This window comes from Sapajus apella, unplaced genomic scaffold (assembly GCF_009761245.1).
Source record: "Sapajus apella isolate SASKATOON/1434 unplaced genomic scaffold, GSC_monkey_1.0 scaffold71, whole genome shotgun sequence".
NCBI lineage: Eukaryota > Metazoa > Chordata > Mammalia > Primates > Cebidae > Sapajus > Sapajus apella.
In genome coordinates, this window is record NW_022437011.1 from 5,163,512 (window position 1) to 5,178,729 (window position 15,218).

The 15,218-nt window shown below is 42.8% G+C and overlaps 1 protein-coding gene across 16 annotated transcripts in view; it reads left to right on the forward strand.

The window, feature by feature from the left end:
- PPP2R2B (protein phosphatase 2 regulatory subunit Bbeta) overlaps positions 1–15,218 on the forward strand; it is a 504,947-nt gene that overhangs the window by 436,074 nt on the left and 53,655 nt on the right. For all 16 annotated transcript variants that reach the window (XM_032250318.1, XM_032250325.1, XM_032250313.1 and 13 more), the window contains one exon: positions 7,568–7,732. In XM_032250318.1, coding sequence (XP_032106209.1) covers positions 7,568–7,732 — 165 coding nt within the window. The remainder of the gene's footprint in view (positions 1–7,567; positions 7,733–15,218) is intronic.

Here is a 15,218-nt window from a genome sequence, read left to right on the forward strand (position 1 = left end):
CATCATCTCCTGTCCTTTTCTTTCCCTTTGGGTCATGAGTTAATGGATTCAAAGATGTTCAAGGTGACGTAACTGGTCACAGAATTGGAAACTAAAATTAGTACTTCTCTTAGTCCAAATTCCAGTAAAATATATTATACTATCTCAAATTATTCATGTAAGTACAATACTGTGCAGTTTGTGTTCTCATAGAGGTATGCTCAAGGTGGTATAGATGCACAGGATAGGAACAATCATAAAAGAAAGGCTAGAATGCTTTATAATGAAAGTAACTTCTGAGTTGGCCTTTGAATTGAAATTTCAGGCTGCCTTACATCAATTGGAAAGTGTTTATGGTTATGGGGCTTTCAAGTGCTCCCCGAATCATAAAGCCTGTCTCAGCAGAAAGTCTTTTGCAGCTCAATACATATTTAATATGACACCATGTGTCTCTCTGTCAGTCTCTTCATATTGAGCCTAGCAATTGGCAAACACTCCATGAATATTTACACAATGGCTTTTTTTAAGCTCTTAAGAGAGAAATATCCCTTGGAGTCCTCTTTGGAGATTTCCAGTGTCTCATCATCAAGCAACATGTCCTTTCAGCTAATAAGATCTTTATGCTTCATAATCATTGCTTAATCTTCAAAGGTTAAATTTAGGCCATGGACAGGAAAAAAGACCTCAAAGCAACTCATGTCCCTAACAGGAAATCAAACTCTAATATGTTGTGTTCACACAAAGATATTACTATTTTCTACCTTTAGCATTGGCAGATTTAAGTGGGATATGAAAAGCCTCAGCTGCTTTCAATGTGGGTACTTTACCCTGGTAAACATAGATTCCACTCTTCAGCTTGGCCAATGTTTATAATACTCAGCCCTGAAGAAAACTGTCCTACTTGGCTCTCCTATCCTCAGTTGGCTTAGACAGATTGGGGAAATATGCATGTCACTATCAGCAAAATCAGCAGCAATGGGACAGAGGCATACGAGGGTCACCTCCAAAGGCAATGCACATAAACCCTATCCTGGAGAAATATGTGCTTTTTTTCAGAAGAAGAAATATTCACTCCAGTGTAAAACCACTTAATAAATTATCTCTTCTATTATCTTGTTTAATAATCAAAATTCTTAGAGGCTGATAGATTATCCCCATTTAAAGGAAAAGAAATAGAAACCCAGAGAGATAAAATGACTATCCCAAATTCTCTTAGCAAAATAGAGAATCAAAACTAAATCCCAATCTCCCGGCCCCATTTGGTTACAATCACAATATTTTTCACAATATTATCTTGAACTTTACACACTGAGTTGAGGACCTGGTCTCCCAACTCTCTCATAGATGATTTTAAGCCAGAGAAACCACTTTTTTTAATGTTTATTATTTTATTTGTTTAATGATATGCATTCATTGTAGAGATTTGGGGAAAACAAAATGACCAATAATCTTACTACCAATTTTGCTGACTATATATTGAATTTGCATCACAGTTTTAACTTAATGCTAGCTAATTCAACAATGTGGGTTCAGAGGGAAATAAATAAGAAAAGCTAAGAATGATTTAAAACTCAATATTTACCCAAGAACCTTTCTTTTTTTTTTTTTTTTCTTTTTTTTTTTTTTTTCCTTTTGAAACTTTCCTAAGGAAAGAAGTTCAGGCTGCGAATCCACTCTGTTTCTGTTTTTGTTTTTTGCATTAGGACATTCCTTTTATTGATATTAATTTTATACAAATAACAAATTAATACAAGCTATTTTTTGGTAAATTACTTTAGCAGTACAGAATTCACTTCTTTCTCTGCTAAAAGGTTATAACAGGGATTGTCACACTATGCCCACAGACCAAATCTATCCCAGAGTATTTTTGTAAGTAAAGTTTTATTGGAACACAGCCTTTCAGTTATGTATGGTCTATGGCTGCATTCCTGCTGCAACTGCAAAGTTGAATAGTTGTGACAAAGGCCCACAATGCTGAAAATATTTGCTACATGGTCCTTATGGAAGCTCACCTAGTTTAGGATAGGGACTCTCACACTTTTTTCTATTCATTTATATAGCAGGCATATTCACAGACTATTTTATATATAGTTGGGATTATACCATATGCATTTTTCTTTAAAAAAAAAATCTCTTTAGGTTTTGGGGACCAGGTGATATTTGGTTACATGAGTAAGTTCTTTAGTGGTGATTTGTGAGATTTTAGTGCACCCATCTCCCAAGCAGGAAACACTGAACCCAGTTTGTAGTTTTTTATTCCTCACCTCCTTCCCACCCTTTCCCCCTGAGTCCCCAAAGCCCATTGTGTCATTCTTATGCCTTTGCATAATCCTCATAGCTTAGCTCCCACTTATGAGTGGAAACACACAGTGCCAAGAACCTTTCTTCTATTCAGTCTAAGACATATAGACACCTAATTTCACTCTCCATTTCCTGCTTTTTCTGCTTAGTAGTTATCGCTGTCTAATATACTGTGTGTTATACTCATTTACCTTGTTTATTAACTGTTACCTCCTAGAATGTAGGCTCCATGGATTGGTGGGTTTGGGGTCTGCTTTGGTCACTGCTGCATCTCCGGCACTCAGAACAGTACTGGCAGGGTGTAGATTCTTTGGAACACTTGTAGAATACATGAAGAAATAAATGAGTGAATGAGCCCTTCCCTCTTCTCTCTCTCTCTCTCTCTCTCTCTCGTGTGTGTGTGTGTGTGTGTGTGTGTGTGTGTGTGTGTATTTTTTTTTTTTTGAGATGGAGTTTCACTCTTGTTGCCCAGGCAGGCTGGTCTCAAACTCCTGACCTCAGGTGATCCACCCACCTTGGCGTCCCACAGTGCTGGGATTATAGGCATGAGCCACCACGCCTGGCCAATTTCTTTTACGTGGTTATGGTCAGACTGTATATATTTTGTGCCTAACTTTCCTCACCCAAAATAATACAAATAATAAGCATGGAGAGTATCCTAAGTTTTTGTTTTGTTTTTTAATACAGGGTCTCACTCTGTTACCCAGGCTAGAGTGCAGTGGCATGATTACCACTCACTGCAGCCTCAACCCCCCCAGGCTTAATCAATCCTCCTGCTTCAGCCTCCCCAGTAGCTGGGACTACAGGTGCATGCCACCACAACCTGCTAATTTTTGTATGTTTTGTAGAGATAGGGGGTCAGCATATTGCCCAGTCTGGTCTCAAATTCCTGGGCTCAAGTGATCCACCCACATCAGCTTCCCAACATGTTGGGATTACAGGTGTGAGCCACTGTGCCTGGCCCTAAGATTCTTTCCATCTTGAAATACAACTTTATTAAAAGAAAATGTGGAAATGATACTGCTAATTGAAAAGAAAAGAAAAGCATTCGGAAACCCACCCTGATAGAACTATCACTAATGTTTTGGTGTCTTCCCATTTAGCTCATGATTTTCAGAGTATAAGTTTTAAATGATATCATAATGTCATTAGAATTTTGTGTACTATGGTTTTTATGGGCTTGTAAATTTCACTGCAAAAACAATTTAATGAGATACATAAAAATTCATCTAATCACTTCCTTATTCTGTAAATTTGTCAATCTTTTTCTAATATCACACTCGACTTTTTTTTTCATGAAAAGCTTTTTCTAAACTTGGAATTAGGAAATGATGTTTGAATGGCCCCCACGCTACCTCTTACCATCCTACCATGACCCTCTTCCTTCCGTCATCCCACCACTGATGAACCATTTATGGCTCTGGCTTCTCATTTGTTTGAAATGGCTCCCTTAAGGAGTGACCTCCCGGTGTCTTCAATTATTATTTTAAATGATGCCTCAGGCCACTGCCTGGCACAGCGGTGCCCTCACCTTCCCCTCTTCTGCCTTCCAAGCATGGAGCTCAGCTGCCAAGCTGGCTTTGCCCCCTCCTGTCCTCAGAGCTGCCTCCAGAGTCCCAGCAGAGAGCCAGATTAACCCCTTTTGTTAGCAGATGTAATTTTCCTGGGCTCAGCATTAATAAGGAATGCTGTAAGCAGTCTGGTCAAGATGAACAGATCTGTCAAGCCCCAGGGTTAATTTAATAGCAATCTGTAGGCTGTTGGGGTTGTATATTAGCCGTGAATACAATGCTCTGTTTTGCTTTTGCCATCTAGTTATTTGGGACAACAGGGAAATAATTTGGATAGAGAGCTCTAAAGGATTTAGAAAAAGAAAAAGAAAATTGACTGTCAAAATGCATCATTCCATTTTCAAGATTGTACATGGAGCCACACATTGCTCATCCTCTTCTTCCCTCCCAACATGAAGGGCAAAACAGCATATGCTGAAAACATGGGTTGCCCTTTAGAGCAGTGCAGGGGGAAATGCCCAGGTTTCTAGAGGATGCAGATGTCAAATATCCTCTCCTGTCATCTCCATAAGCCATTTAATTTTTGGCAACTAGGCTTCTCTCAAATGTTTCTAGAACTCAGCAAATCCTCCAGCAGGTAAAAATCCAAACAATCCCTTGTCAGTCTTTTGTCCCAAATTCTGCTTTGAAAAAAAAATCACATCATAGCACATAAAAATTCTGGTTCTGGAAAATGCAGTCACCAAAGTAGTAGGTAAATTAAGAGAACACAGACCTGAAGCCATGGATTAGCTGGGATTCTTTTCAAGAGAACCAAAATTATCATGTGCAGAAAGACCAGCTTTGTAAGGCCATTCCTCAGGGAGGCAGAGTGGCATGGTGAGAAAGAACTCAGGATCCAGAGTCAGACAAGCTTGGGTTCAAATCCCAGCTCTGCCCACTGCACCACATAACCTTGAGTAATTTATCTGAGTTCCCTCAGCTGTAAAATGGAGCTGTTAATGGTCCTGCCCTCATAAGGCTGAGACGAGGGGCAAGGGGGACAATGCATGGAAAGTGCTGGCACAGGGCAGGCCTGGCCCTTGATCAGCATTAGCTACTGGCCGTGATTAGCTTCCTCTTAACTTCACCATCACAGTGATTAAAAAGAGGGAATAGTTGTGGTTTATCCCTAGAACCCCTTTGAGTCAAACATAAGCAAGCCCTTTAGTCAAAAAGGAGAGCTGCAGGGGGAAGGAAGCTAATGGCTTGGGGATGAGGGCTGGGTGGTGGGTAGGCTTGGAAAGTCCAGTGAAGGAAAAAAAGATCCAGAGATGGCAGCTCTAGGTAGATCTCGTGGGCACGGCCCCACTGGCGTCCTGGATGGCAGAGGATGTTCCTGGTTTCATAGACATGTTTGGGTACTTTGTTTTTGCACATTCTGACTTCGGGGCTTTATTTTTAGGTGGGAAAAAATAACTCTAGCTGTAGCACCTCCCCCTCCCACACAGCAAAGATCCCTTCCAGTTCAGCTTGTTTTTAGAGCTATACTGGTAGAGGTTGAGAAAGCTGACACCAGATTTTCTTTCTCTATTTTGAGAAAAGAGAAACATGTTGTTCGCTGGCACAGTGGGGTATCAAGGCTCGCTCTGGAGGATGAGGAAATCTGACAGCAGCTGAACACTAACCTCTGTTTACCTAATGCCGTGTCATGGCCACAAAGCCCAGGCCATGGGTCTGTGGCTGGGAGGGCACCAGAGCTGCAGCCTGGAGCCTCCTCCTGAGGGGCGCAGGCTCTTGCTCCACAGCATGTGGTGCTAACTGCAATCTTATTTATAACTCTGGCAGAAGTTGAGTCGAAAGGTAGTATTTTGTGATTCCAGGAGACCCACGTGCCCTGGAGACCCAAGTAATATTTGCATCTGGGTTTGGTGGGAGAAACTGTAGGAACATGAGCTGTTAGCTCAGCCTCAAGCCAATTTTAGAAAGAACCCAACAGGGTTTATAAGAGATAATGAAGGGGAAAGAGGCACAAACAAATACAAAGCCATTGCTGCAACAAACTGCATGTTGGAATGCTGTAGCAGGGGCACAGGTAATGTTTGATCATTCATGATTACTTTGTAGAGCTAGCAGGACTAAAAATATGAGTGCATTTGCTTATACTGCATCTAAACTCAAAGGACAGGACTATGCTACCAGCTTCATGAAAAGCATACAAGACTTTCATCCACCTCAGTCTAATGGGACAGCTATATCAAGTTATTGCTTGTTGATTAAATACATTGTTGTCCAAAATGTGGTGTACAAACTCCTGGCACATGCATTTGCAATTATATGTTGATTTTATTTCTATTATTTAAAATGTAGCTACCTCATTAAACCCATGATTTTATGACTATTGGGTTACTGTTGAGATAAAGCTAAGTAAAGAAAAAAGTGAATCGATTTAAAGTTGATCTGAAAGAAAAATGTTAAGTAAAAAGTACTACCTGATGATGCACAGATAGGGCAACATCACAAAGGTGGCTCACGACTGGGAAAATCTAGTAAAGGTGGGAGTCCTGTTGTAATGAGTTGGGATGTAACTGCATCCACATCACAAGGCTTGTTCTTTGCAGGATGTTGGTGGGTCCTCAGACAGCACCTCAGCCCCTCTGTGTCCTGATTCCCCAACCTCTTGGCAGAGGTGTGAAGAGATCTGTGCAAAACCGCACCTTCACTCATACCAGACATCCTACCAAAGGGGTTGTTTTCATTGAGTCGCCTTCATAAATAAAAGGCTAAATGTTTCATTCCAGTATACAAGAATATGGTCTTTAAAAAATAGAGGTATGATTCTTGATCAGAAAGGGAAATATTGAGGAAAAAAAAAACCCAAATGATAAAACTAAGGATATTTTCCATGGGACCCTAAAATGTTCCAACTGGATGGCTTCTTTCCGATACTTAAAAACTCCCTCACAAGCTCAAAAGCAGATCACAACTTAAAGAGACTAGAACTCTTATATATCATACATGAGAAAAATTTTGCATAATTATGAAAGAGCACAGACTTTGCACCTGGGATGAAATCCTAGTGTTGTCACTTAGCCATGTGACTTGAGGCAAGTTACTTACTTTATGCACTTGGAGCAACTGTTTCTACCCCTGAAAAAATGAGGATAAGGAAAATGCTGATTATAGAGTTCTTGTAAGGATTAAATGAGGTAAAATACATGATATGCTCTGCACAGTGAATGGCCTATAGCTATTGCTCAATCATTGGTGGCTACTATTATCATTAACATCAACATATTATAAAGAAGGGCTTAGGGATTTCATGAAGGAGGATGGCAGTCTATTATACATATCACTTATCAGCCCAAGAATCCAGGTAAGAAATCAGATAAAATGAATTATTTGGTTATAATAGAACTAGTAATCATTATTATAAAATGAGGAGCAAAATCTTTGCAACTTGGTACATTTTAGCCTGATTGTACAAGCAGTTAACTTGGGTCGTGAGTGGATGTCTTTTACATGTTTATGGAGGATAAAACACAAACGAGGAGTCAGGAGACCCGAGTTCTAATGCTATCTCTGACTACTGGGTAGCCCTGGGGTATTAAATATTTCCTGAGTCTCATCTGCCTGGGACAAGTTTATAATGAGGATCCACCATGTGCATAGCAAATTCTGACAGATTATACTAATTCAAGATGATGCCATTGCTAATTCTCCTTTTCCCCAAGTTCCTGCCTCCTTCTGCTCGTTCCTTCCTTCTCCTGGTTCCCTCCTTGACTCGTCTGTGCCAGATATCGTGGACATTAAGCCGGCCAACATGGAGGAGCTCACGGAGGTGATCACAGCAGCGGAGTTCCACCCCCATCATTGCAACACCTTCGTGTACAGCAGCAGCAAAGGGACAATCCGGCTGTGTGACATGCGGGCATCTGCCCTATGTGACAGGCACACCAAATGTGAGTAGCAGCTGAAGGGAGGTGGAGGGCATGGCCACTGGCCCCAATGTGTGGGAGGAGGGCCTGGAAGCTTTTGATCTCCCTTTCTATACCAGACACTCTAGGAGTAAAGAAACTACAAGTGAGAGTCAGCTCCGTATTTTATGTTTCAGTAAAGATGAACATTCATGTTCGATTCCAAAACATCCAGAGATCTAAATGAGTAAGACATGACCCTTGACAGAAAAGGGTTTAAATAACAGTGTGATGTGATCCAAATCATGTGTTAAGGAAATCAGGCTTGCTGCCATGGGGAGAATGACGTTGAGGAGTAGCAGGGGGACCAGTTAGGAGACCGTTGAAAGGTGGCCTAGACAAGGAGGTGGGCAGATGGGTTCTGGACACATCTTTTTGTTTTTTAATCCATGTAACCTGCACAGTACTGCTCAGATCTTGGCCATAAAGTTAACGGGACTTGCTGAGCTGCGAGGGAGGCTGAGAACATGAAAGACATCTAGAACAGCAGCTGGGGGAAGGAGCTGGTAGCTTCTTGGAGAGATTGCGGCTACAGGAAGAACAACTCTAGACGTTCCCATGGTTTGAGTGGGCACCAGAGAAAAGCTTCAGAAAGACAGAATGAAAGTACAGCAGACTCATGGCCCTTGGGTCACACTGGAGTTTTCAGGACACTGAGGGAGCAAAGAAGCTCTTAAGTTAGTGGGAGCCAAGTGCTAGGATGCAGAAGCACTTAGCTGCCGGTCCTAATGTGAGCCAGTGAAGCCTGTTAGCACTGACTACGGGTGCTGTGGTAGAAAAGATGGGCCTGGAGCTAGTGGGCGTATTTCAAAAAACTGCTCCTTAGAGTAGAGGTGGCTGTAAGGTGGCAGTAGTCACTGCCCAGTGTTGGGCTAAATAACGTGCAGCTTCTAAGATGTTCAGGAGGGCTGTAGCCGTGTACGCCCTGCGGTCGCCTTCTGCTGCATGCGGTTTTGCCACTGCAGTTTGCTGTGGAAAGCCAGAGATGAAGACCTTTCTCCCACAGTTTTCAGTTTCAGTCCCTGCGTCCCGTCGGGGATGTGCTGGCTGTCTGTGTGGGTATATGGCTAAGAGATGGATGGAGAGCTTGTGGTCCTTTTGGTAATTTTTGTTTGCTCGTGTGTTGCCAGAGGTTTGCATGGGGGAGCTGGTATGCAGAGTACAGTGGTAATGTACAGAGCGTGGATTCTAAAATCACATGCACCCAGGTCAGAACTAGGCTGCCCCCTTACTGGCCAACTTTGTCCGCCTTCCCTGAACGTTTCTGAGCTTCCATTTTCTCATATGTAATGGGTAAGATTGTCCTAACAACCACCTCAGGGGTTCATTACAGGGCTTAGATGAGATAAATATTAAAAATGGTTACTGAGATACTCTACATTCTTTCTTTTCTATACTAAGTCTTCAAACCTTGGTGTGTATTTTTTCATTACATCATATTTCAATTCAGATTAGCCACATTTCAGGTGCTTAAAATCTCTGTGTAGCTAGTGGCTTCCATATTAGTGTAGACTTAGGACACACCATCATTGCAGAAAATTCTGCTCGAGAGTACTGAGAGCTTCTTGAGAGCGTAGACTGTTCTGTCTTTTTTTTTCTCATTTATTTATTTTATTCCATTTTCGGTTTTGGGGTACATGTGACGAACATGCAAGATTGTTGCATAGGTACACACGTGGTAGTATGATTTGCTGCCTTCCTCCCCATCACCTACATCTGGCATCTCTCCCCTTGCTATCTCTCCCCAGCTCCCCACTCCCCACCGTCCCTCCCCTATTTCCCCCCAACTGACCCCAGTGTGTAGTGCTCCCCTCCTGTGTCCATGTGTTCTCATTGTTCAACACCCACCTATGAGTGAGAACATGCGGTGTTTGATCTTCTGCTTTTCTGTCAGTTTCCTGAGAATGATGAAAATGCTCATCATCACTGGTCATCAGAGAAATGCAAATCAAAACTACATTGAGATACCATCTCACACCAGTTAGAATGGCGATCATTAAAAAATCTGGAGACAGCAGATGCTGGAGAGGATGTTGAGAAATAGGAACACTTTTACACTGTTGGTGGGAGTGTGAATTAGTTCAACCATTGTGGAAGACAGTGTGGCGATTCCTCAAGGACCTAGAAATAGAAATTCCATTTGACCCAGCAATCCCATTACTGGGTGTTCTTTTTCACTGCTGTTTTCTTAGCACCTAAAACAGTGCCTGACCTACGATCGGTGTTAATGTTTACTGATGTTTGTGCTAGTGTTGATCTTTGAGCAGTGATCTTAACATAAGATGACAAGGGGAAAAGTGTTCAGAACAGAAGAATCAGCTTGTGCAAAGTACTGAGGCATGAAAGATCATGTGTCTACGGAACTGTCTTATGATTGACGACCAAATGACTTGGACGAGGAGTTGAGGCTCATGAGGAATGCCTGAGCTATGCCATAATGACCATGATTTTGAAAACTTGAGGCCAGGCGTGGTGGCTCATGTCTGTAATCCCAGCACTTTGGGAGGCAGAGGCAGATGGATCACGAGGTCAGGAGTTCAAGACCAGCCTGGCCAAGATGGTGAAACCCCATCTCTACTAAAAATACAAGAATTAGCCGGGTGAGGTAGCATGCACCTGTAATCCCAGCTACTCAGGAGGCTGAGGAAGAGAATTGCTTGAACCTGAAAGGTGGAGGTTGCAGTGAGCTGAGATAGTGCCACTGCAGTCCAGCCTGGGCAACAGCGCAAGACTCCATCTCAAAAAATATGAATATATAAAAAAGATAAAAACTCGACTTTTTTTTCATCAAAGTTAGTAAACGGCCACTAAAGTAACCAGGGGAGTAATATGATCAGAATTAGTTGTTAGGGAAATTGCTCAGACAGAAGGCAGAAGGATGAAGGTTAAGTTCTGGCTGAGAGAACAAAGAAACAAGGAGACAGGGTAGTAAGCCACTATAATATATATAAGCGTTTCTTAACAGGACACCATTGAATCTTGTGCTATAAAATTCTTTGTTTCTGGGAAGGGGCTGTCCTGCACATTGCAGGATGTTTAGCAGCATCCTTGGCCTTACCCACTAGATGTCAATAACACAAGCCCAGTTATGATAACCAAAAATGTCTGCAGGCATTGTGAAATACCCTCTTGGCAAAAATATTGCTCCCAGTTGAGAACCACTGATCTAGACTGCAATTCATTTGGTCATAGATATGGCCTGATATTCTTGTATCTGCAGTGTGTTTGTTACAACAAAGAACTCTCGTATAATGGAAGGGTAAGACTTATCTCCTGTACTCAAGGAATTTAAAATTTGGCTAATGAGACAAGGTGCACCCAAGAAGCATTTCAGGAACAATGTATAAGGCAGTTTAGTTTTAATAGTTTAGCGTATGGTGGAGATAATGAAGTGTTAGTCCATTCAGAGGGGATTGGGACATTTGAAACTGACCTCACAGGGAAGGCAGAGGCTGAGTAGTTGAGTGTTGAAGTACAACAAGTAGAATTTGCTTAGGTGGGAAACAGGAAGAAGAGGATTGTTGGCAGCGAGCACAGAATGGGCAAAATTCTGAAGTTACTAAAGTAATGGAAATTTTGAAGAGTGTTAAAAAGTGTCAGGCTTTTTAAAGAGAAAGGGGAACCTTGGGTTAATAAGGTTAAATAGGGATAATGGTTCATATCAGGTTCATCCTTGAAGATCAGATTCTAAACTGTATGTTGTCATGTATTCATTCAATGAGAGCTTATTTTATGCCTAGAGTCTGGTTCCCATAGTATCAGGTCCCTCCTAAGCTGTTCCACCAAATACAGTTCTGGTGAGGCCAAGCCATAAGCCCTGCTGCCATGGAAGGAGGGTACAGAGAGGAATCAAGCCCCTCCCATGTGCTCTGAGTAGCCCAACCTACCAGCAAAGGCAAAACAGTGCTTGCCTGGCAGAGAACAGTGACCCTGGAGGGAGCAGGGGGTTATGGGTGCTGACCGCACCAATTTTCTTTGAAGCCTTATTTTTCTTTCTAAAATTTCGTGTGAATTTTACATTGTAAACCCATAGAATATCTATTTTCGCTTTAATTTAATAATTACATTTCTACCCAACTCCCAAATTTTAAACAGAATTGATGTTCTGAAAGATGTAACGTTTATCCTATAGCTTCCTGTACTTTTTAGTATACCCCCATATCCTCCCCTCTTCCTAACCCCTGAGGTTACATACAGGTACCCCAGTTTGAGAAGCACAGTTTCTAATATGTGGGAAGTAATTTGAGATCATTTAGCTGGACCGCAGAGTTAATAAAATTTGTATTTCATGGAAGATTAACACAGTGGTCATGTGAAAACAGGTAGGAAAGTTAGAAGGTTTTGCTTTAGTCTCACTGCAAGGAAAATTCGGAACCTAGGTAAAGAATGGGGGCTATAGAGATCCAAAGGAAGAGAAGGGGAAAAAGGAACATTTTCTTTTAAAATAACTGTGGGTATTGTGACATTAAAGTCTGGCATTCATCACACATGGATGTAATATGCATTGTTCAGTGCCGTTCCCCTCTAGATATTAAACTCTTTGAGGATGAGAACTGAATCTGATTTGGTCACATTTTTGAACCCCTGACACACAAGTGGGGGTCAGGATATATTTAATAAATAAATGTGTGCCTAAGGGTTGACATAAATGACAAGTGGGAATGGGGATGGATGGAAAGTCTCTAACTGTCTCCCAGAGAGAGTGAAGGGTTGGAATTCAGTGTGGGACATGCTATGGGTGAGGTGACATGAGCTGTCTAAGGAGTCAGGGCCTCTCTGGTGAGTGAAGGCAGAACCAGGCTTGCCAGGCCACCAACCCAGGGTGGATGCCAGAGATGGCACAGGAAGCCCTGGCATCCCCATAGCCCAGTGTGGCTGACAACAGCCTTAGCTTTGGAGTCAGACAGACCCATGTGAGTTCTGGACACTGGGGAATCAACTGATTGGGAAGCTTGATGAACCCTGAACAGAAGGGCAGGGATAGGAAAGGAGCAAGACCTTAGAAGCTTTCAAAACTAGAATGGTAAATAACTAATGGGTACTAAGTTTAATACCTAGATGATGAAATAACCTGCACAAAAAAAAAAACCTCATGACACATGTTTACCTGTGTAACAAACCTGCACACGTACCCCTTAAAAGATTAAAAAAAAAAAAAAAAGAGTGATTTAGTGGAGATGCTTTGGGATCAGAACTCAGCTCTGACACTCAGTACCTGCATGACTTCAAGCAAGTTGTTTAATCCTTTTGAGCCCCGGATTCCTCATTTGAAGGTAGAAATATTAAGGACAGCATCATAGGGCAGTTGTTCACAAGAGCTAAATTTCATGTACATGAGACCCTAGCCCTCTGCCAGGCACAAAGGAGTCAAATGACAGCAGCAGTTATCACAGTTACTCATCCTGGATCCCCCCTGGTCCCGGGCTGCAGTTATAAGATGTTCGAGACCCCAACCCTCTTGCCAGATAGGAGGCCTCATTATTCATTTATTTAATCAATATTTGTTAATCACATACTTTATGTCAGGTACTGTATCAGACTCTGGGGACAGAAGGGTGAGCAAAAACAGACCTAGTTTCCCTGGTTTCCTCCCTCTTAGAGCTTACTGTCTGTATTAGGGTTCTCCAGACAAACAGAACCAGTAGGGTGTGTGTGTGTGTGTGTGTGTGTGTGTAAAGAGATTTATCATAAGGAATTAGATCACATACTTATGAAGGCTGACAAGTCCCAAGGTCTGCAGCCAGCAAGCTGAAGATCCAGGAGAGCCGATGGTGGTGTTCTAGTCCAAAAGCCACCAGAGGCCAGGCGCAGTGGCTTACACCAGTAATTCCAGCCCTTTGGGAGGCTGAGGCAGGCAGATCACCTGAGGTCAGGGGTTCGAGAGCAGTCTGGGCAACACGGTGAAACCCCACCTGTAATGAAAATTAGAAATTATCCAGGTGTGATGGCACACACCTTAGTCCCAACTACTCTGGAGGCTGAGGCAGGAGCATCATTTGAACCCAGGAGGTGGAGTTTGCAGTGAGCTGAGATTGCCCCACTGCACTCCAGCCTGGGTGACAGAGCAAGACTTCATCTCAAAAAAATAAATAAATAAAGCCATCAGGCCGAAGGCCCAGGAAAAACAAGTGTTTCAGTCCAAGTCCAGAGGTCAGGGGGAGGGGAGACAGTGTTCCAACTTGAAGGCAGCCAGGCAGAGAAGTTCTCTGTCACTTGCAGGAGAGTCAGCATTTTTATTCTCTTCAGGCCTTCAACGGATTAGATGAGGCCCATTGACCATAGGGAGTACAATCTACTCAGTCTATCAATGTCCATGTTAACGTTCTCCACAAACACCTTTACAGAAACACCCAGAATTTCTAGCCAAATATCTGGGCACCCCATGGCCCAGTCAAGATGATACATAACATTAACCACACTGTCTATGGAGAGAAGACATATTAATTAAAGAATAGAAACAAATATAGCATTGCAGCTGCAATACATGTATAAAAGAGAGGTGTGGGCTGGGACAAGAAGGGGTGATGAAGACTACAAGGCAGTGACTGCTCAGCTAAGACCTAAGGATGGAGAAGTGGTCAGGGAAGAATCATGCAGTCGTACAGAAACAGGAAGCCTGTCAAGCCACACACCCAGGGAGCCCCAGAAGCTGCTTCTCCCTCCAACCTCAGCCCCGTACAGCCCAGGAGAAGCAAAGCCCTGGTGACCGTCCTGAGGGAGATGGAGAAGCCAGCTACTGGCCTTCAGGCCTCTGCCCAGCACTGTGCTTCCACTCCCTAGTCCAACACCAGCAGAGTTCTGAATTGCAAGCTGCCAGACTACTAACTAATTAAGAAGCAAATGAAATTCATTTTCCTGACTCCTTCAAAGTACCAACCTTCTTCAGTGCACATCTCCCTTTGTTCAGCTGCTGCGGCTATGGGCCCCAGCTCCTGCCAGCTGGGAAAACAAGTTCAATCTGACCCCTTGCCTGACATTTCATATTGATTTTCTCCATCCTCCTCAAACACCAGCCTGCAGTCGACCGCAGTTCAGCCGAGGTGTGCAATCGGAATAGAGACAGTTCATCAGAGTTCAAAATGAAAAGCAACATTGGCTTTCGGAGATGAGCACTGAGAAGGAGGGTATTTAATAACCATCGGCGTTTAATCAAAATGCCGAGGAGAACCATGTTATCAGAGCTGCATTTATTAATTTCCATATGTCCCTCACGCTGCATACTCAGCAGGGGTTGAAAGGGATGATTCCTTTTCTCCCTTGCCTGTTTTTTTCTACTACTTCTGGCGGTAGTGACAAGAGTTGTGTTTGCAGTTTAGACGCCTGAAACAATAGGGTGCCGATGGCAGCAGCACTTAACTAGTCTGGATTATGCTTTTCCCTTTCCATGCATGGGTACCAGGGGCTGGGTGAAGAAACTGGCCAGGTGTGCTGGACACCAGCCTGGGGAATGAAAGAAATTAAGCCTGAACCC